Source organism: Alligator mississippiensis, chromosome 1, assembly GCF_030867095.1.
Source record: "Alligator mississippiensis isolate rAllMis1 chromosome 1, rAllMis1, whole genome shotgun sequence".
Taxonomy (NCBI): Eukaryota; Metazoa; Chordata; order Crocodylia; family Alligatoridae; genus Alligator; species Alligator mississippiensis.
In genome coordinates this window covers 187,129,044-187,149,038 of record NC_081824.1, presented here as the reverse complement: position 1 = coordinate 187,149,038, position 19,995 = coordinate 187,129,044, and the positions used below count along the sequence as shown (strand labels likewise).

At 42.5% G+C, this 19,995-nt stretch overlaps 1 protein-coding gene across 1 annotated transcript in view; it reads right to left on the bottom strand.

The window, feature by feature from the left end:
* USH2A (usherin) overlaps positions 1 to 19,995 on the bottom strand; it is a 642,051-nt gene that overhangs the window by 168,191 nt on the left and 453,865 nt on the right. The window contains exon 47 of the mRNA XM_059717779.1: positions 11,251 to 11,449. Coding sequence (XP_059573762.1) covers positions 11,251 to 11,449 — 199 coding nt within the window. The remainder of the gene's footprint in view (positions 1 to 11,250; positions 11,450 to 19,995) is intronic.

The following is a 19,995-nucleotide window of genomic DNA, read 5'->3' as shown; positions in this document are numbered from 1 at the left end:
CATTGTTCATAATACCTCCCCAAGCTATGAATTTAATTAACCCTCTGTTTCTCTCTCTCACAAAATTAATGATGTCACATGATACTTGGCCCTGCTTCTCTTCCCTGCTTGCTATCTTCTGGTTCCTTTCTACATTACTAATGAATCTGTACTCAGTCTTCTTTTGTCATTTACATTTGACACCAGAAGCATCTATAAGATTATGTCGTCTTTCTCTATGCTCTGGGTCCCTAATGACATGCTTGATTCTATCAAATCAGCTAACATTAGTATTACTGACTTCGATCTATACTACGTTAACTAAAAATTCCCCAGGCTTCTTAAGGGATTCTTCTGTTTTTTCTTTTCACACTTATCTTGTGACACCACTGGCTGATTATAACCTGTTTACCTGGGAACTGAATAGCTTAAAACACATTTTTCCTCCATTTGTGTTTTCAAGCTATGGTGTGGACCCTGGTGGTACCTCCCTTTGGGATTTGATTTCACCTTCTGTTTTGCCAAACTTTTCATTTCTCAATGAAGCCCTGTTTCCTTCTTACCCGGAATGAAAACTGTGAAAATTTCATGCATACAGAGGCTTTTAAGGAGCTATATAACCATTTCACATCTTTGTGATTAGCCAAAGAATCAGCCTTGGATTCTCCAGTAAGTATTTTATATTCCATATTATACTTCTACTTTCAGTGATTCTTCTCTTTGTGAATCTCAAATGGGAACACCTGCTCTACAAGCTTCATAGAAGTTGGATGATGGTCACTTAATTTCCAGTTGTAATGTGTTTTGAGACTCTTAGCTGGAAAATGCATTGTAAGTGCAAAGTATAATTAGCAATATCTTTTCTGGCCCATTTTAACTCCCTCAGGAACTCCCTTGTCATACATGTAGCTATGTTCCTTGAGCCTCAGTACCTCCACTCTCTTTTTAAAAATGACCTAAGTCCTTTCAGTTCATATAGTCTCAAGTTCGTGTATGTAACTTCCAAAAAATCTTTGGTCACCTCTAAAACAGAGACACTTTTTTAGCTAGTAGTACCAATTGATATACTTGGTGCTATTATTATGTAGTTCCATGACATCCTCTGGAGCCAACTGTAAATTGAAAAATAGCATTTTTTTGGCAACACTCTAAAGATAGTTGTCAGTTGCTATTTGCATTGGTATTAAGCCGAAAGACTTTGCATTATCTATCCATAAAATAAAATGCATTCAAGTAATGTTAAAATTATGTCACAGATCCAGAAAATAAAAATGCAAAAGAAAGTAATAGTGGCTAAAGGTTATTATTATCTCATCCTCTTATATATAGATGTGGATGGTGTAATGTTGCACGGTGAACTAAGATCCTTGATGTAATTGGACACACAGTTCCAAATTCTTGAGCAGATCTGAGATTTTACCAAACAGAAGGTCATAACGTAAGGACAATGCTATCCCAAAGGTCACAGCAGTATCAGTAGTGGTGGCATGGACTGCTTGTCCTTAATTACTGCCAACTCATGTAATACCCATACTGCACCATGCTTTAGCACTTCCAAAAGGTGGTGATGATGGAGCAGAGGCAGGGTGAGGCCACCAGTGCCTTGCCCCACCTCTTGCTCCTTGGAGGTAACAGTGGTGGTGCAGGGGATGGGGAGTGGGGTCAAGATGCCATGGGGCGGCTAAGCCACCGGTGCTGGCCTCAGCCTGCCCCTCCCCCCTTCTGTTTTCACCACCTGCAGGGCCAGCCGCAGCAGCGGGGAAGGAAAAAGTAGGCCTGTGCACGCTCTTTCCCTCCCCCTGCTGCCATGGTGGTGAACAAGGGAGTGGTCCTGGACCCCAACCAGGAGGGAGGGAGTGGGCCTGGGTCCAGCACAGACACTGGGGGGAGGAGCGGGCCCACCATGGTATAGAGGACAGAAGCAGATTTGGGGTGATGCAGTGGTGGTGAGGGGAGGGGAAGGGAGGGGAGGGGAGGAGTGGGCCCGAGCTTGTGTCTGATGTGGGGGGTGTGGGGGAGAATCGGGCTCAAGGGGGCGTGGAGAAGCCGGCCTGCCATGGCAGTGGGGGGAGGGGAGGAGTGGGCCCAGGCCTGATGCGGTGAGGAGGGAAGAGAACCAAGCCCGTGCTGGGGGAGAAGTGGGCTCACCACAGTGGGGAAGAGCAGTGGGCCCGGCCTGACATGGCAGCATCCTCCCCCATTCAGGCCCAGGCCCAGGCCCAGGCCCACTCCTCCACCACCCTCCCCACCACCCCGGCAACTCCGAGCCTGCTCCTTCCATTCCCCTGCCGCCACTAGGTCAGCCTGGGCCTGCTGCTCCCCCCGTCACAGTGGGCCAACTTCTCCCCACCCTTGGACCCAGTCCTCCCCCACATCAGCCCCAGACCTACTCCTCTCCTCCCCCCACCACTGTGATGAGGAGGTGGGAAGCAGGCCCAGACTCCAAGCAGCAGGAGGTATAGGGGGAGCGGGCCCGGATGATGTGATGTTGATGTGCAATTGGCTAGTTTCCTAATAATGTCAGAGCTATGTTTGATTAGTTATTGACCACACATTTATGGCACTTGTTGCTGCTGAAAATAAAAGTATGGTAAGCTGTATTAACACTTTCATTCAATCCCTTTATAGGTATTAAACTGTATACTATGACCATTATATTTGTTCTTTGTTGTTCACATTAAAGAGCTTTTGCTTAATGAAATAATTAGCCTATATACTACTATTTTAACTAGAACATTTTACTCTATGAGTTTCTATTTTATTTGTTCACTTCAAGATCCAGCTAATGATAGCAGGAGATTTCAACTGACATTAGTACATAGCTCCATAGACTATGAGTGCCTTCAGCACTGGCATTCAGTTTACACCAGCTGATGAAGCCAGTTAGAATGAACTCCATCAGAAATTTGAGTACATCACTGAAGACAGAAACATGATGTTCATTCAACTGGCTGATGCTCCTTTGGAAATTTCAGGAGTGAATGAGATCATGGACTACATACTGATGGAGACATGCAAGAAGAAACCAGAATGGACTCGTTTACACTAGAAACACCAGCACAGCAGAATGGTATGACTGAAACAGAATGTTCTGTTGCCTTACAAGGCAATCCAGGATATGACATACACTGTGAACTGTGCAAACAGATGTCTTTCTAGTGTCTTTCTGCATTCAACCACCACATCCTTGCCCAATGTTGATTACAACCACAGGTGCATGAGAGTAAACATTGAAGGGGCAACAGATGAATGCCACCTCAAACAGCCCTATTAAAATTAGTTGAAAAAGAGGTTTACAAGACCCAACAAGAGCAACGCAAGCTAATTAATATGTCTGAAATAAGGACCTCATCTAAAGCTCATAGGAGGCAGTGGGAACCTTGTCATTGGCTACATTGGTCTTCAGGACCTAAATTACTGTATTCCTGGCCCTCTGGTTGTGTATGGACTTTAGATGGTGACTCACATGGAGTGTAAGGTCATTCCTCTTATTACTTTCCTGGAACTGGAGTTTTGATTTGCTGGGAAGCAGATGAGGAATTGTGTTTCATGTTCTTACTTTGTAGACAAGGAACACTAACAAAGGTATCAAACTAATTCTATCAAATGTCAATCACCCCTATGCACAAGGAAAAAGGTTACTAATATACAATGCTAGCTCTCTAATGTATTTACATATAAAGGGCTTGATTCTTCTCTTTCCTAATAATACATATTGATGGAATTACATCAGAATAAAATTGATGTGAGGGGAGAAGCTAGGCCAGTGCTTCTTGCATACAGTACAAAAACACAATATTTTTCACTCTTACCACTACCTGCAAAACAAAGTGCGCGTGCCACAAATTTCTCTTCCAAAGTATTTATATGTACAGTCCTTCTCACTAGTTTATAGTCACATTTGGGTACTTATGTGGTTCAAAGGAACACAATATAATGTTGTCAATATATTCTAAGAGTCATTTGCATTTCAAAAACCTGATGAACAGACCTGCTTTTAGAAAAACATTCAAACACAAAACAGTGATAATGGTGGTCCCTGAGTATAGTGGAACTATACTAAAAGGAATAAGGAGCATTTCTACCTTTCTTTTCTATTATGCTGCATTTAGTACTATAACATGACGAGAAACATTAACAGTGATATACTTTATACTGTACTTTTTGATATACTTTATACTGCATTATTTGCAAGGTTTACCTATTCCACTTGCTGCACACTCACTATATCTTGTCCCTATCAAACATGCTGGAATTATGAAATGGATTTAGTAGCTTCAATGCAGTAATTACCCCAAAGGACAACAGTCCTATCACAAAAAACACCCACAACAATTAACACTAAGAGCTGCCTTTTTGGCAGTCTCAAGATAAAATCCAGGGTAGAATAGCCTTGCATCCTTGCTAGAAGATATGATCTTTCCAAGTTAGGGCTAAACCACCATGGTGGATTAGACTGGTGTTGCTACCCCACAGCTGTTGAGTGGAAAAATTAAAAGCTCCAACTGGCAAGGTGGCCAATTCAATAACTCACAGGTGGTGAATTCACACACAGAGTTGACAGTGCTCAGTTTTGAAGTCATGCATTTATTTTACTGAAGTCTTTATTGTTAAGGATTGCTGCTGAGATGGTTGCACTTTACATTGCAAAATATTGGGTTTCACACAAATTAGGCACATGTGTAAAGGATTATCTGAGGACTTAAAGAATTTGGAAAATGGACAGAATGAAGAATTGATAGAGAATTTTGGCTTGGCTGTTCTAGAATAGGACACTGGAAAAATTAAAGCAACAGTAATGTCACAACATATGACCTGCTTCATATTCATATGGCAAGTTAGCCAGAGGGGTAGAAAGACACTTGGGAACTTGTTCTGCCAGTGCTCACCAGCAAGGGGAGTTGGAGAGCTGCTGGTAGGGGCTGTTATTCCCTCTGCTTCCACCCTCCCACCCCTTGCTTCTGTTAATGAGAAAGGATATCTAAACTCACCAGATGGGCTCCCATCCAGTGAAGGAGCTGCTCCCCTGACCTTTGTAGACAACACAGGAGATTCTGAGCAACAGGTGAGCGGCAGGCACAGCAAGGCTCACATACCTTATGAAATGCTTTTGTGTATGTGCTTTTCCTCTCCCCATCTTGTTACCCTGTCATTCCCCAGCTTTCCAAACAAGTTCCCTCCCACTCTCTGAACTTCGTATTGGGTGCAAGTAAAGAATGTCATCTGGAGTGTCTGTTTGCACTCTAGCTTTCACAGGGAAGACCTGTTAACACTTCCATAAAGAAGCAGCCTTTAAGGGTGGTTGAGGAGAGAAGAGCAGCAGGTGTCACATGAGAGTCCTGAGAAGCATGAGTCACAAAATCATAGAAAATTAGGGTTGGAAGGGACCTCAGGAGGTCATCTGGTCCAAACCCCTGCTCAAGGCAAGACCATCCCCAACTAGATCATCCCAGCCAAGGCTTTGTCTAGCCAGGTCTTAAAAACCTCCAATGATGGATATTCCACCACCTCTCCAGGTAACCTGTTCCAGTCTTTTGCTACCCTCCAAGTAAAAAAATTCTTCCTAATATCTAACCTAAACTTCCCTTGCTACAACTTGAGACCATTGCTCCTTGTTCTGTCATCTGCCACCACTGAGCATAGTCTAGCTCCATCCTCTTTCAAACCCCACTTCAGGTAGCTGAAAGCTGCTATTAAATCCCCTCTCAGTCTCCAGTCTCCTCTTCTCAACTAACTAAGCCACGTTCCCTTAGGATTTCCTCATAAGTCACGTCCCCTAGCCCACACTCCACTAGACTATCTCAAATTTGTCCACATCCTTTCCGTAGTGGAAGGCCCAAACCTGAACACAGTACTCCAGTGTTGCCTCATCAGTGCTGAATAGAGGGAAATAATCACTTCTTTTGAAACACTGGTAACATACCTACCAGTGCAACACAGTATGCCATTAGCCTTCCTTGGAACAAGGGCACACTGTTGGCTCATATTCAGCTTATTGTTCACTGTAACCCCCAGATCCCATTCTGAAGAGCTGCTGCCCAGCCAGTCAGCCCCCAGCTTGTACTAATACATGGGATTCTTCCATCCTAAATGCAGGACTTTGCACTTCTCCTTTCTGAACCTCATGAGATTTCTTTTGGCCCAATCCTCCAATTTGTCTAAGTCACCCTGAATCCTAGCCCTACCCTCCAGCATATCTACTACTCCCCCTAGTTTGGTGTCATCTGCAAACTTGCTGAGGGTGCACTGTACGCCATCTTCCAGGTCACTGATGAAGACATTGAACAAAACCAGTCCCAAGACCGACCCCTGGGGCACTCCACTAGATACCAGCTGCCAACTAGATATTGAGTCATTGATTACTACCCTCTGAGCCTGATGCTCCAGCCAGTTTTCTATCCACCTTACAGTTCATTCATCCAGCCTGTACTTCCTTAGCTTGCCTGGGAAAATGGTGTGGGAGACCTTATCAAAAGCCTTGCTAAAATCAAGGTACACCACCCCCACCAGTCTCCCCACATCCACAGAGCCAGTCACCTCATCATAGAAGACAATCAAGTTGGTCAGACATAACTTGCCCCTGGTGAATCCATGAGGACTGATCCTTATCACCTTCTTCTTCTCCAAGTGCTTAGAAATGGATTCCTTGAGGATCTGCTTCATGATTTTTCCAAGGACTAAGGGGAAGCTGACTGCTCTGTAGATCCCTGGATCTGTAGTTCCCTGGATCCTCCTTTTTCCCTTTCTTAAATATGGGCACTATGTTTAGCTTTTTCCAATAATTAGGGACCTCTCCTGATCATGAGTTTTCAAAGATGATGGCTAGTATCTCTGCAATCTCATTAGTCAACTCCTTCAGTACCCTTGGGTGTATCCCGTCCAGCCCCATGGACTTGTATATGCCCAGGTTTTCTAAACAATTCTTAACTTGTTCTTTCATCACTGTTGGCTGCTCACCTCCTCCCCAAACTATGCTGCCTTGTGCAGTAGTCTGGGAGCTGACCCTGCCTGTGAAGACTGAGGTAAAAAAGGCATTGCATATTTCAGCCTTTTCAGTATCATCTGTTAGTAGGTTGCCTCCCCCATTCAATAAGGAACCTACACTTTCCCTGATTTTCCTCTTGTTGCTGACGTACTAGTAGAAATCTTTCTTGTTACCCTTCATGTCCCTTGCTAGCTGAAACTTCAGTTTTGCTTTGCCCCCGTGATTTCATCCTTACATGCCCAAGCAATACTCCTATACTATGAAAGCATTAAGCACTTCAGCCTTTTCTGCACCCTCTGTCACAAGATTGTCTCCACCATTCAGTAAGGGACCCACACTTTCCCTGATCTTCCTCTCACTACTGACATACGTGTAGAAACTCTTTGTGTTACCCTTCACATCCCTTGCTAGCTGCAATTCCAATTATGCTTTGACCTTCCTGACTTCAGCCCTGCAAGCCCAAGCAATGCCCATACTTCTCCCTATTTATTTGTCCAAATTTCCACTTCTTATAAGCTTCCATTTTGTGATTTAGTTTACTGAAGAGTTCCCTACTAAGTCAAGCTGGTTTTCTGCCATACTTGCTAGTCTTCCTGTGGATCTGGATGGTTTGTTTCTGCACTCTTGATAAGGCTTCTTTAAAGTATAGCTAGCTGTGCTGGACTCTTCTCTCCGTCAGACTGGCTTCTGAGGGGATCCTGCCCATCAGTTTCCTGAGCTAGTCAAAGTCTGCTTTTCTGAAGTTCAGGGTCTGTACTTTGCTGCTCTCCACCATTTCTTTCCTCAGGATCTTGAACTCAGTCATTTTGTGGTTGCTGCTGCCCAAGTTGCCATCCACTCCTCACCAATTCTTCCCTGTTCGTGAGCAGCAGGTCAAGAAGAACACAGACCCTAGTTGGATGCACCAGCACTTGCACCAGGAAGTTGTCCCCAGCACTCTCCAAAAACTTCCTGAATTGCCTGTGCACTGCTGTATTGCCTTCTTAGCAGATGTCAGGGTGATTGAAGTCCCCCATGAGAGCTTGTGATTGGGAAACTTCCATTATCTGTTTGAACAAAGCCTCATCCACTACTTCCTCCTGGTCTGGTCGCCTATTGCAGACCCCGACCACAACATCACCATTGTTTCTCTCCCCTTTAACCTTAACCCAGAGAGTTTCAACAGTCCTCTCTCCACTTTCATACTAGCGCTCTGAGCAATACTACAGCTCTTTTACATAAAGTGAAACTACTCCTCCTCTACTTCCTTGCCTTTCCATCCTGAACAGTTTGTCCCCATCCATGACAGTGCTCCAGTCCAGTGAACCATCTCACCAAGTCTCTGTTATTTCAATCACATCATAGTTTTGTAACTGTGGAAGGACATCCAATTCTTCCCACTTGTTTCCCAGGCTCTGTGTCCCAAAGAGAGTCCCACTGCAGGAGGCAGAGGGAGGTGAGAGAGAAAGCAATCCATCCTGGGATGCTGGAGGACCTGGCCAAACACTATTACATTAATCACTATCAAATTAAAAGACAATACCAGCAAACTGCAAAGATACATTTTATAAGTAACATCTTTGTGACTGGATCACCATTTTTGCAGCTCATTGACATGATAAATATTGTGACCATGTGGCAGGTTACAATTTATCATGTGATTAACACATTAATCATAAGATAAATTTAATGCCTGCCATGGGACTCAGAGTGCTAATTGTTCTTTTTTATGGTTTTCCCTGAAAATGTGTTTACTGTTTTTGAGCACTATAATATTTATGAAATTGTTTAGCATACTGTTTTAGTTAGCTTCTCTTAGCAATCAGAATTATGTTGTGATGCTTCCCTTTCAAAGGAACTATACAGTAGTAACACATGTATGTTTGCAGGAGGTTATTCATCTTGTTGGGTTTTTTTTACTCTCTATTCCTCTTTACCATCACCTGTAAATGTTGTGACTCATGCATAATGGTAGATACATTTATTTGAATTCTCCAGGTCACTGTGGGTGCTTTTCTCTGGTTTTCTGGCACAGAAACAGTAATCCCCATAGAAAGGGAATCCTCCTGTGGCATTACCAACTCTGAGGCTGCTTCTATCCTAACCCTGAGTCTAAGGGTGTAGCCAAGGAAAAAATGACCATGCAGCATTCTTCCACATGCACACTGGACCAGATCTGCGGAGATGCTTAGTAGGTGCCTAAATGCCTTTGTAGATTCCAATCTTAGGGGCTACTGGAAGACAATTAATAGGAAAGCAGAACAAATACTGGGTTGGGACCAGAATCCACAAACAGGCATATAAGCAGCAGTGATTTAAAATCAAGTCACCTGCAGGAATGGTTTCATAACTTTATATGCATCTGGTTACTTAACTGTGGGGCTCCAATCCCATCCAAATTATTTACCACTATATCTACAGTACCTGGCTCAGTGAGACGCATCATTTTGTAGTCCCCGAGATGACCAAGGACCAAATAATAAGTAAAAAAACAACGAATAATACTCTCCATCTCCCTGAGTGTCATATGAAGATAACATCCATCCAGGAAGAGCACACACCAACTGCTGCAGCTTCCTTAGCCTGACGAAGGGTTTTTGAACCCGAAAGCTTGCTTAATAACTATTCTCCAACCATTTAGGTTGGTCTAATAAAAGATATCAAATTCACCCAAGGAACCTTGTCTCCCTATATGAAGATAACAGCACTTTATGTGTTATCTTAGAGGACAGTTATGGAGCTAAACTTATTAATGGCTCTGAAATGCTTAGATAATATAATGATGACCACCATAGCAAAACAATAAAAAAATTTAAAATGTTCTAAATGAAGTCGTCTTTATATTTTCCTGCCAAAACTGTTAAAACTGAGCAAAGAATAAAAGAAAAAAATTAAGAATATTAATGAAAAAAATAAGTTTATAATATTTTTGTTATATAGTAACACTGATAAAGATAGAAACATACATTATTCCCATGCCAGACTTTATTAAAGGTTTACAATGTATGCATTTCTTTAAAACAAACAAAATCACATTTACATTTCCTACCAAAATTCTACTCATAACTTAGTGGTACAGATTCACAAATAGGAAGTGTATAATACTTCACTGAAGATAACCTAAAGCTGCACTGTGTGACTAGGAAAAATGTATGTTTTAATCTGATTCCCTCAAATAATTCACTTTCTTAATTACTGTCTCATCTGACAGTGCACCTTATGAATACAGACTGTTGGTGTTAGTCACCAAACATGTGATGGTGTTGTTGACAAATAGGGACATTATTTCATTACATTAAATCTTACCTTCAAACCAAGGGTTTTCTACCTCATTTGTCAATAAAAAACATTTACAGACTCCTACTATCTGACTACATTATTGATCCAACTCCTAAACAGCAAATAATATGAAGATTAATCTGCAAATGACCATAATTTAAAAATATTTCTGATAAATCATGATAGGTCCTGTTCAGAGTTGCTCATCATTGTCATGTAAACAACCACCCACTTGTAGCTGAATCTAAATGGATTTTCTGCAAAGCAAAATCAAGTCATTCAATCAAGGAAGAATTTGAAAGGCACCTAATCATCCCAATAAACCAATATTTGCCATGCAGATTATGATGAATGATAACATGTACACAACAAAGCTCTATAAGCTTCATGATCTTCCACATCATTTTTTTCCCAAACAGATATATGTGTTCATGTCATCACAAATCAGTGTCCATGTAGAAACTTCAGTTTGGTTTCTGCATTTATATTTGACCATATAGGCCGTATCTATATGCAACACTGACTGCACAGTAACCAGAGTTACTGTGCAGTAGCATTGCCAAATGGCTTTTAGGTGACAATGACTGCACAGTAGCTCATTACTACCGCACAGTAGCGTCACACCACACTTTGTGCCACAAAATGCTACTGCACAGTACTAATGAGCTACTGCACAGTGAGCATCTTGTGTAGACGTGGCCATAGAAAACATAATTATGAGAACTTAGATTAACATATGCATCAAAAAGCACAGAATCTTTCCTCCTGAGCTAATAAATAATCTCCATTAGCAATCTGCAATAAAAGAGCTATGATGCAGAGTTGAACCATTCTGAATATATCTTTAAAAGGACAACACTACAAATGAACACTAACAAGTTCATGGCAATATTTCTTCTGAATGGAAAATATCATAGTGTGGGATCCTTTTCTCTACTTTCCCAGATACCATTGATATAGCCTGCATTCTTTCTTCCTAGATATATGACATTATACTTAGCTGTTAAATATATGTGATTTACAAGTACCTTAGACTCTGGATGATAGCACAGGTCTCCACAGATATTTTCATATATCTCACATTCCAGCAAGATGCATGATTTACTGCTTTGGCTTGCTGATAACTGATGGGATGAGCTGCATGGCTGCCATGCTTTACGTAAAAGATCATACCCTAGTATAATGCCATTTGGCTGTCTTGGTGATGTCCAGTCAATCTGAAGAGATCTATAATAAACAGAATAATATCAATTGAAACAATAATCAACCCCCCTGCTGTAGTTAAATTTCTTTTGACAGTCACATTAACTTAGATGCCTCCAAACATTTCATTTATACATTGCTATAGAGATCAAATATTTGAAGTGTCCAACCTCCTCTAACTTGACAAAGAATAGCAACTTTAATAGCTGACAGAGCTGTACTTGCTGCCAAGGTAGCAAATGTTGGTTTTGCTTAGGAATATGAGTTCCCTTACATGGACCATAGAAAAAACAAAGCCTCATCTTGGATTTGAGTACTAGCCCAGAGTAGGCAGCTGCAGCTCTGACTCTAGCCATGGCTCTGGCTCCAGCCTGGGACTGGATCCGTAGCTGTTGCCAAACCTGCTGCCTGGAGTCAACATCCCTGGAGGCAGCAACAGCTTTACTGAGCCTGGGTCTTGGGCCAGTAACATGGTTTGGAGATTGGACAGCAGTGTAGGTCTGATGTCAGTAGGATTGGGTGGCAGTGCAGGTCAGGGACTAGGTGCAGTGTGGGTCCTGGGGCAGATGGCAGCACAAGCCAAAGATCAGACAGCGGTGTAGGTCTTGGGCTGGGCAATAACACAGGTCCAAGGGTGGATAGAGGCACAAGTCTGTGTATGGGCAGTGGTGTTGGTCAGGAAGGTGGGTGACAGTGTGGGTCAGGGATCAGGCAAAGGGACAGAGGTGGAAAGTGGTCAGGAGGGTAAGCACAGGGGGCAAGTTGCAGCAGGGGACAAGTGCCAGGGAAGCAATGGTACCTGGGAAGAGCAGTGGGCATGTGGCAGGAAGGCAAGGTGTAGGGGTCAGGTGGCTTCCTTCCTTACCATCTGCCCCCCTCCCCACTGCTTTCTCTGCCACTTGTCCCCCTTGGCACTGCTTTCCCTACTGCAGAGGCTGGGGAACAAATTGAAGATGATCTTCCAATAATTATATTCTATACATGGAAAATTAAAACAAATTCATAATTTTCTAAGTCTAGAATCACACTATATTATTAGGGGGTAATCTTAATTCAAAGTCATCTTGGATTTGAGTAAATAAAGTAAAAGTCTATGAGCCACACACATACCCTATAACCTTCATTCATCTAAATGGTATTCAGGTAGCTGTGTAACAGCAGTGCATGACATTTATGAACTATTTGTTCCTGTGGCAAGATAAGATTGACCTGTGCACATATCTACCAGAAACAAAATGAAGAAGGAGGAAGAGCAGGAGGAGGAAGAGGAGGAGGAGCAGGACCATCCCACCTTTTAGCCTAATAGACAGAATACTTTCCCAGGAAGTATAAGATCCAGGGTCCAGGCCCCCCCTCACCCAGACAGGGGTGGAGTGAGGGGGTCTGCAGGGAATTTATACACAAATCTTCATCTTCTCTTTCTTAGAAAAGTGATCTCATTATCAGGACACAGGCTAGGCATGATGCAGAACACCCTCCAGCTCTTGCAGCTGACTCACTATAGCCTGCATTTGATAGCCATTGAATAAAATGGATAAACAGCATAGTTTCTGTTCCTTTGGGAGAAGAGGTACAGGCTAGAACAGGGGTGGGCAAAATAGTGGATCTGGCTGGCAGCAAAACTCCGTTTCTCAGCAGCCCCTGCTCACACAGCTGGAGCCAGTCTCCATTGAGACCACAGCCACAGATGCACTGTGATAGTGCAAGACTGGGGTCACCATGGGGACCAGCCCCAGCTGTGCTGGCAGGGTATGTGGCAGGGCAGGGGTCTGCTCCAGAGCTAGTGGGATCTTGCAGAGGGGGCAGTTTGGTCCAGAGCTGCAGGCAGCAAATCATGGCTCTTTCCTGACTCCTTGCAGTGGTGACAGCCTGGACTTGAGCCAGGGCAGAGCCGTGATCCGCTGCTTGTGCACCCCTGCCTGGAGCATGCAAGCTGCAGACAGGAACTCTGCCCTAGCCGTGAACCAAGCTGCCCCTGCCACATGATTCCAGGGCTCCAGAGCAGCCCCCTGCCCTGCTATGCGCCCTGCCCGCATGGCTGGGGCCAGCCTTGTGTTATCATAGCACAGCTGTGACTTGGGTCTCCATGGAGATTGGCCCCAGCCATGCGGGCAGGGGCTTCTGGGAAATGGAGTCCACTGCTGGCCAGATCCAGCCCACAGGCTGCAATTGGTTCGCCCCTGGGCTAGAACCTAGGATCCTCTCCCTCCTAAGGAACTGTACCATCTCACTGGATCACCTTCCTCCAGGTTTGTTCTCCACCTCCTGGTTGCCCAATGCCCAGTACAGGAGGTCTTTCATATCTCTACCTTTCATGAGTATATAGAATATTACAGCACTGAGGTAGCAGCACCATTGGACACTACATTCTAAATTACTCTTCCCAGTTATTAATACCTTTCAACAAAATAATTCCTTTTGGTATGAAATATTCCCATTGGTCTAAAATTTCTTCTGATTGTGCCTAGTTCAATGGCAATTTTTTTTTCAAATGTTCAGATGCAGACAAGCGTGAAAAAGTATACTTTTTGGTGCTTTAGAAAAATTGTTCGGTTTAATCTTTTTGATGGTCACATAATACACAACAGCAGATTTTTAAGACTTCAAAGTTGGTGTGGGCTCAATAAGCAATTGCCCTTCTTCCAAGTGTGAACACTGAACATAAAGCTGGATGTGGAATAAATGTGTAGGGCACAATAGATTCAAAACTCATGGGTCCTCCATAGGGAATCATCCCTCTAAAGCAGCAGTCGGCAATTATTTCAGTTGGCAGGCCAATTAACGAGTTTTGGTGGGCTGTCGAGGGCTGCACACATTAAATATTTCAGAAGATATCATTTTAACAAATTACAGGTAAAAAGCAAATTATATGCTCAAAATCAAACATCTACTATGACATATTTTAATTTTTTTAAAAATTGTCCTGATTTATGGGGTTTTTTAATAGTATATATAGCTGTAATTGCATAATAATTAAAAATAAAGTCTTACCTTGTCTATTGTGTGCGGGGGGGGGGGTATGGGAGTGGGGGGAAGTGTAGAGGGGGAGTATGTGGGTTAAAAGTACGGGGGGGAAATTAAAGCGTGTTAAGTCCCAGTAGAGGGCCAGGGATGGGGGGAGGGTGGGGGAAATGGGGTGCATGTAGCAGAGTTTGCCTAGCGGTGTAGTGCAGGTTCATTCTTCCCTCCCATCCAGCCTGTGGCTGTCCTTGTGGCACTCTGCATGGGGCCAAGTCATGCCTATTAGCAACCAGGGAAGTTTGTGCTGTGCTTCCACCTCCATTTGCTCCACACTTGCCAACAGTACCACCCTGGCCCTGGCCCCAGCCCCAGCCCCAGCATGGTGCGGGCTGCACTGGGCATGAGTGGGTGGGGCTTGGCCCCATGCAGAGTGCAGTGGGGCCAGCTGTGGGCTAGATACAATGAATTGGTGGGCTGGATTCATCCTGTGGGCCATATTTTGTCCACCCCTGCTGTATGGCAACCCAATTTTTTGTTTAAATTTCTAATAGACTATCTAGACTGTGTAATTGGATATAGTGATAGGTGTGAGAGAGTGATTAAGGAAAAGTTCAGGCTGCTCTGGAGTACATTGTTCACTATTAAAAAGTCATGAGTAATGGCTCCAGAATATTACACTGTGTAATTATGAACAGTCCTCCTATATTTTCAAAGCAAAAGTCTCAAAATAAAAAGGGGAACTTTTTCTCTTGTATAAAGATTTTAGTAAAAATCTTATAAATAAATGATAATTTGAATGAAAAGGTATTATTATTTATTATAAAATGTAAAAGGTCATATGTGTATATTTTGCATTATTATGCTTATTATTTTTCATGTGTTTAAGGTGTTTTGTGGGTCTCTTATTGTATAACTGGTGACATTTTTACTTAAGTAATTAATTTCAATGCAATATTATATCTGCATAGAAGTCATTCTATCAGTTTATAAAACTATGCAGTACATACAATTCCCAAAATACTTTAAAAAAATTCTCTATAGCCCAATTACACAGCCACTGAAAGAGTGCCAGTGACATCATAAATTAGCATTAATTTAAACCAAGACTATTACATTCAAACAGCAGCAGCTGAACTAAACTTTGACATCTTAAGAGAATAAAAATAACAGTGAACTATTATTTTACTTCCTTGAGGTATAAACAGTGGAACATACATAGCAATAAGCATCTGCAGAGAGAGAATTAATGTCACCTATGAAGGAATAACTTCATAGGTGACTTGTAGAGTCACCATTATTATTCTGAGGTCTTCATCTGACTCACTGAATTAATTCCATATTCTGTAGATGGCTATTTTGTATTCATTGCATATCCAGCCACCAAAAACGATCCCTACATTTAAGTTACATTACAGTATCTGACTTAAGTATACAAAAACACAAAATATATAGTAAAAGCTGAAAAAATGAGGAGGGGGCAGAGAAAGACTAGTACTTCAGTCTTTATTCAAGCCACTGTGACACTCTCTCTGTCTTTGTACACTGTAGTGTGGGGCAAACTAGTTTTCTAGTCATTCCTCTGAATGATTTTGCTTTTGTTCTACATAGAACCTCAGGGAACATATTTTCAAAGCATCATGTAGGGTTCTGCCGTTTTTCAGTTCTCAATTCTTATTAATATGATCTGAAATCATACGTCTTAAATCTTGTATAGTGGCTTGAACATTACCCTGTATGAAGGACTCAACATATGTTATTAGAAAGCAATAAACAATTGTATTATTATTCCAGTTACACAGATGAACCTGTTCTAAACACTCTTCAAAATAAATCTACAAGTCTTGGCTCCATTTTCTAATGAATTTACTTTGATGATAATCATGCCCTCCCATGTCTACTATTCAGTTAAATTTACCCCTCTGCAGATGGCCAAGACAAGGGTAGTGTACAACCTGTGCAAAAACTTAACATCAACAGGTTTTGAGCTGATCTTAGATAAGGCATAAGACTTGTGTTCATGTGACAGCCACCATCTTGCCCAATACACCAGAGACTGAACTGAGTGTCTCCAAGTCTATAGTCTCTTCAGAGTCCACAGCTTGAATTAAAAAGCTAGACTGCATATTTGGGAGTGGTAGCGAAGCCATCCTCTGGATTATGCCCATCTGGATGTTTACCACAATGGTTTATATATATTTTCCAAACAGGAAAATGATATCAAATATCTGAAACCTGTAGAAGTCCAAACCCTAATGAATCTTCATTTATGTAATAGCTCCCATTGCAGTTGGAATACTTAAGGGGATCCATATTTCATGGGAAATTTAGTCCAGTCAGGGAATTACAGAATAAGATAACAGAACTAGAACTTCAAGGAGGCACCGCAGCACAAGAAAACAATACCATATTTACTCAAATACAAGATAAAGTCTTTTTCCCCCAGGCTGCATGTGGGAAAAGCCCCTTGTCTTACATTTGCATACAAGGAAAACTATCTAAATACATTGTCTATCATTAAATTGCTGCCAGAAGCAGCATGTGCTCAGTAATGGAAACTAACTAAAAAGTTGATTAAATGCAGCCAACACTGAGCATGACTAGGGCAAATACACTGATGGGAACCTACACAAGGATAGGTTAGTGCAGCCCCTATGAATAAGATATATAGTAGTGTCCATTAAGCACACTTCCTTTCAGTGCCAACTTTTTCAAGTCATGGTGAGCCACTGCATTCAATACATTTTTACTTCCTCTTTACTCCCACTGCTGAGCTGCTCCTGTCTCCCACTGCTGAGCTGCATCAGTGATTCCTGTTCATTCAACAGCCTTAAATATCTGGCAAGCATCACAAAATGGGTCCCAAACAGTTCACCCAGAATCCTTCTGTCACACATCTCAGTCTGTTGCATATGTTTAGTGCAGCCCTGGCTTCCCTGATGTGAAGCTGGACCAGATTGCCTTGAACTTCACCTGCATATAATTTTTGGAGGATCCCAGGATTTGACAAGAACACCCAGTTCCAGTTCTCAGTGGGGTGCCTAATTAGCAGATGGATCCTTTGTGGGGGGTAACTGGAGTACACATACATACTGAGCAGTGCTGAGCTGTGGAGTCACCATGGCTTGAAATACTGTTCTTTCTGCTTGGGGCCCAGACCAATGAACTATATGATACATAACAAGCCTTTTGGCTTTAGACTAATATCACGCAGAGCTTCTCAGTCTCTTATGGGAGAAGATCAAGTGTAGTCACTGTACTCATCTGATATGCACACTGAAAATGCAATTAAAATGGCACTGTGTAGTGGAAAATGCACCTATGTTTGCTTACAGACACGACTCCCTATGAGAGCCTCATAGCTTCATACTGGCCAGCTTCTAGTGGCAGGATCTTGGCTACATGCTAGCTTTATGGAAATGGGAGTCTCCTCTTTAGCTTGCTCCTGCAACCATAAGCTAAGGGCAAGCAAAACTCAGTGACATTCAGACCCCAAGTCTCTGGGCTTGGGCCTGCATGTAGGATGCTTGCTAAAGGATTTGGAAGTATATGAAGCCCCAGGCTGGGGTAGAGAATACTTGCTGGTAGTAGGGCCACATATAGGTCATACATTATTCAAACAGATTCGGATTTGGATTTGATCTGGCTAATTTGACCTGGAACACAAAAAAAATTCCCCCCCTCACCCCCCCAAAAAAGCTTGTACTACATATAAGTAGGTATAAAAATGCTATTTAAAACTGTTAATGAAATACCTGTGTTAAAATTTGCATCAGTTTACAAAGAGGTAAACTGCATCATTTCTGGATGAAAAAAATCTATGGGTATGTGTAGAAATTTCCCTATATGCGAGCTATTGCAGGTAGGCTTATTTCAAGGTCAATGTTTTTAAATTTATCCCTTACTTTCATGTGCTCACGGAGAGTAGAGTCTGACAGTAAGGAGGAGGGGAAGGGGCTGCAGGAAGAAGCAGTTGAGGGGGAAGCAGAGGGTAAGGGGGATATCTGACCCCCAAGACTTATTTTCCGTGTTGGGGCAATGTGGGGATTCAAGATAAACCTCTAATAATTCAATTCTATACTTGGAAAATTATAAGAGATTTATAAATTTTCAATATATAGAATCTAATTATTGAGGGTTGCCTTATATTCAAGTAAATACAGTATTTTTTTTTTTAAATGAGCCCAATATTTTCATTACACTTAACAAATCAATAGGAAACTTTTCTATTCTATTTTGGCCTTTTTTTAATTTATATTTTATATATTTATATATATTTAGAACTGTCCATTTCTTAGAATGTTTTAATATTTTTTGTTAGAAAGCAGTGAGATGAAAATTCTGGAGTATGACCAGCTTTTAATTACTATATAATCCTAAGGGTAAAAAAAACACTCCCACTAAGCAAGCTTCTTTACTCCCAGGTAAAAAGGCTGCTTTAAATCATGAGATATTTACAAGTAATGTTGGTTTCTGGTGTTTGAGTCTTGAGGTTTAATATTTCATGTATTTCTCTGTAGGCACAAGGGTCATGGCTGTGGTCTCATAACCCCAGGAGTGGGTAGAGTTCCCAGGGCTGGAAATAGCAGCTACTGTGATCTCCCAGCCTTCTGGGTTTCACACACTCCCAAGACTGGGAGATTGCTGCAGCTGCATCTCCATCTCCTAGCCGCCTTGGTGCATTGGGCATCTTTGCAGCTGAGAGCCCCTCAACTGAGGGGACTCCCAGCCATGGGAGCTTGCTTTCTGCGGGGATTGGGGGAACCCAATCTCAGGCTCTCCCTGTGCCAGCAATAAGTCATGATGGGATCTAATGTGCCATCTCACAATTGTGCCTCCTGCTACATACATATGGCATGGCAGGGGGTGTGATTGTGTTGGCCAGGCACTAGAGCCCATCAATTCCTTTACCTGCACATGTAGAGAGACCCTAAGATATTCAGGGAGATGATAGAACATACTGAACAAGATATTAGATTGAGAATCTAATATTATGCTCCCATCTCTGACACTGACTTCTTAAGACATTTATTTTATATCTATGTGGTTCATTTCCATATCAATAAAATGAAGACAGTAACACTTACGTATTTTGTAATGCATCTTTAGGTGGAAAGTAAGAAACAGTTACAGTCATACGTCTTGCCATGCTACACACGCATGGCAGGAGGTGCGATTGTGTGATCATGCATTAGATCCCATCACACTTTATTGCTAGCACAAGGGTAGCCCAATCCCTGGCACCCGCTGCACTAGTAAGAAGATCCCAGCTGTTGCACTCTCCTAGCTTTGGCAGTGCATGAAACCTTCAGGGTTGGGAGATTGTGGCAACTGTTTCTCCCAGCCTTAGGGACTCCAGGCACCCCCAGGGCTGGGAGATTACAGCAGCATCCCAGCTAGGTGCCAATGAGCATGCTGCGGGGACCCAGTGTCCACAGCTGTGGGAATCTAACTTCCAGTAGCTGCGGGATGCTGCCAGGACCCATAGTTGGCAGCTGCTGGGGCTAAGAGTCACCTCAGTTGTGGGACTCCCAGCCCCAGCTGAGCATGGTGTATCTCTGTGGCTGGGAGCCCCACCAGCTGAGAGGTCTTAGCTGCAAGGAGGATCTTGT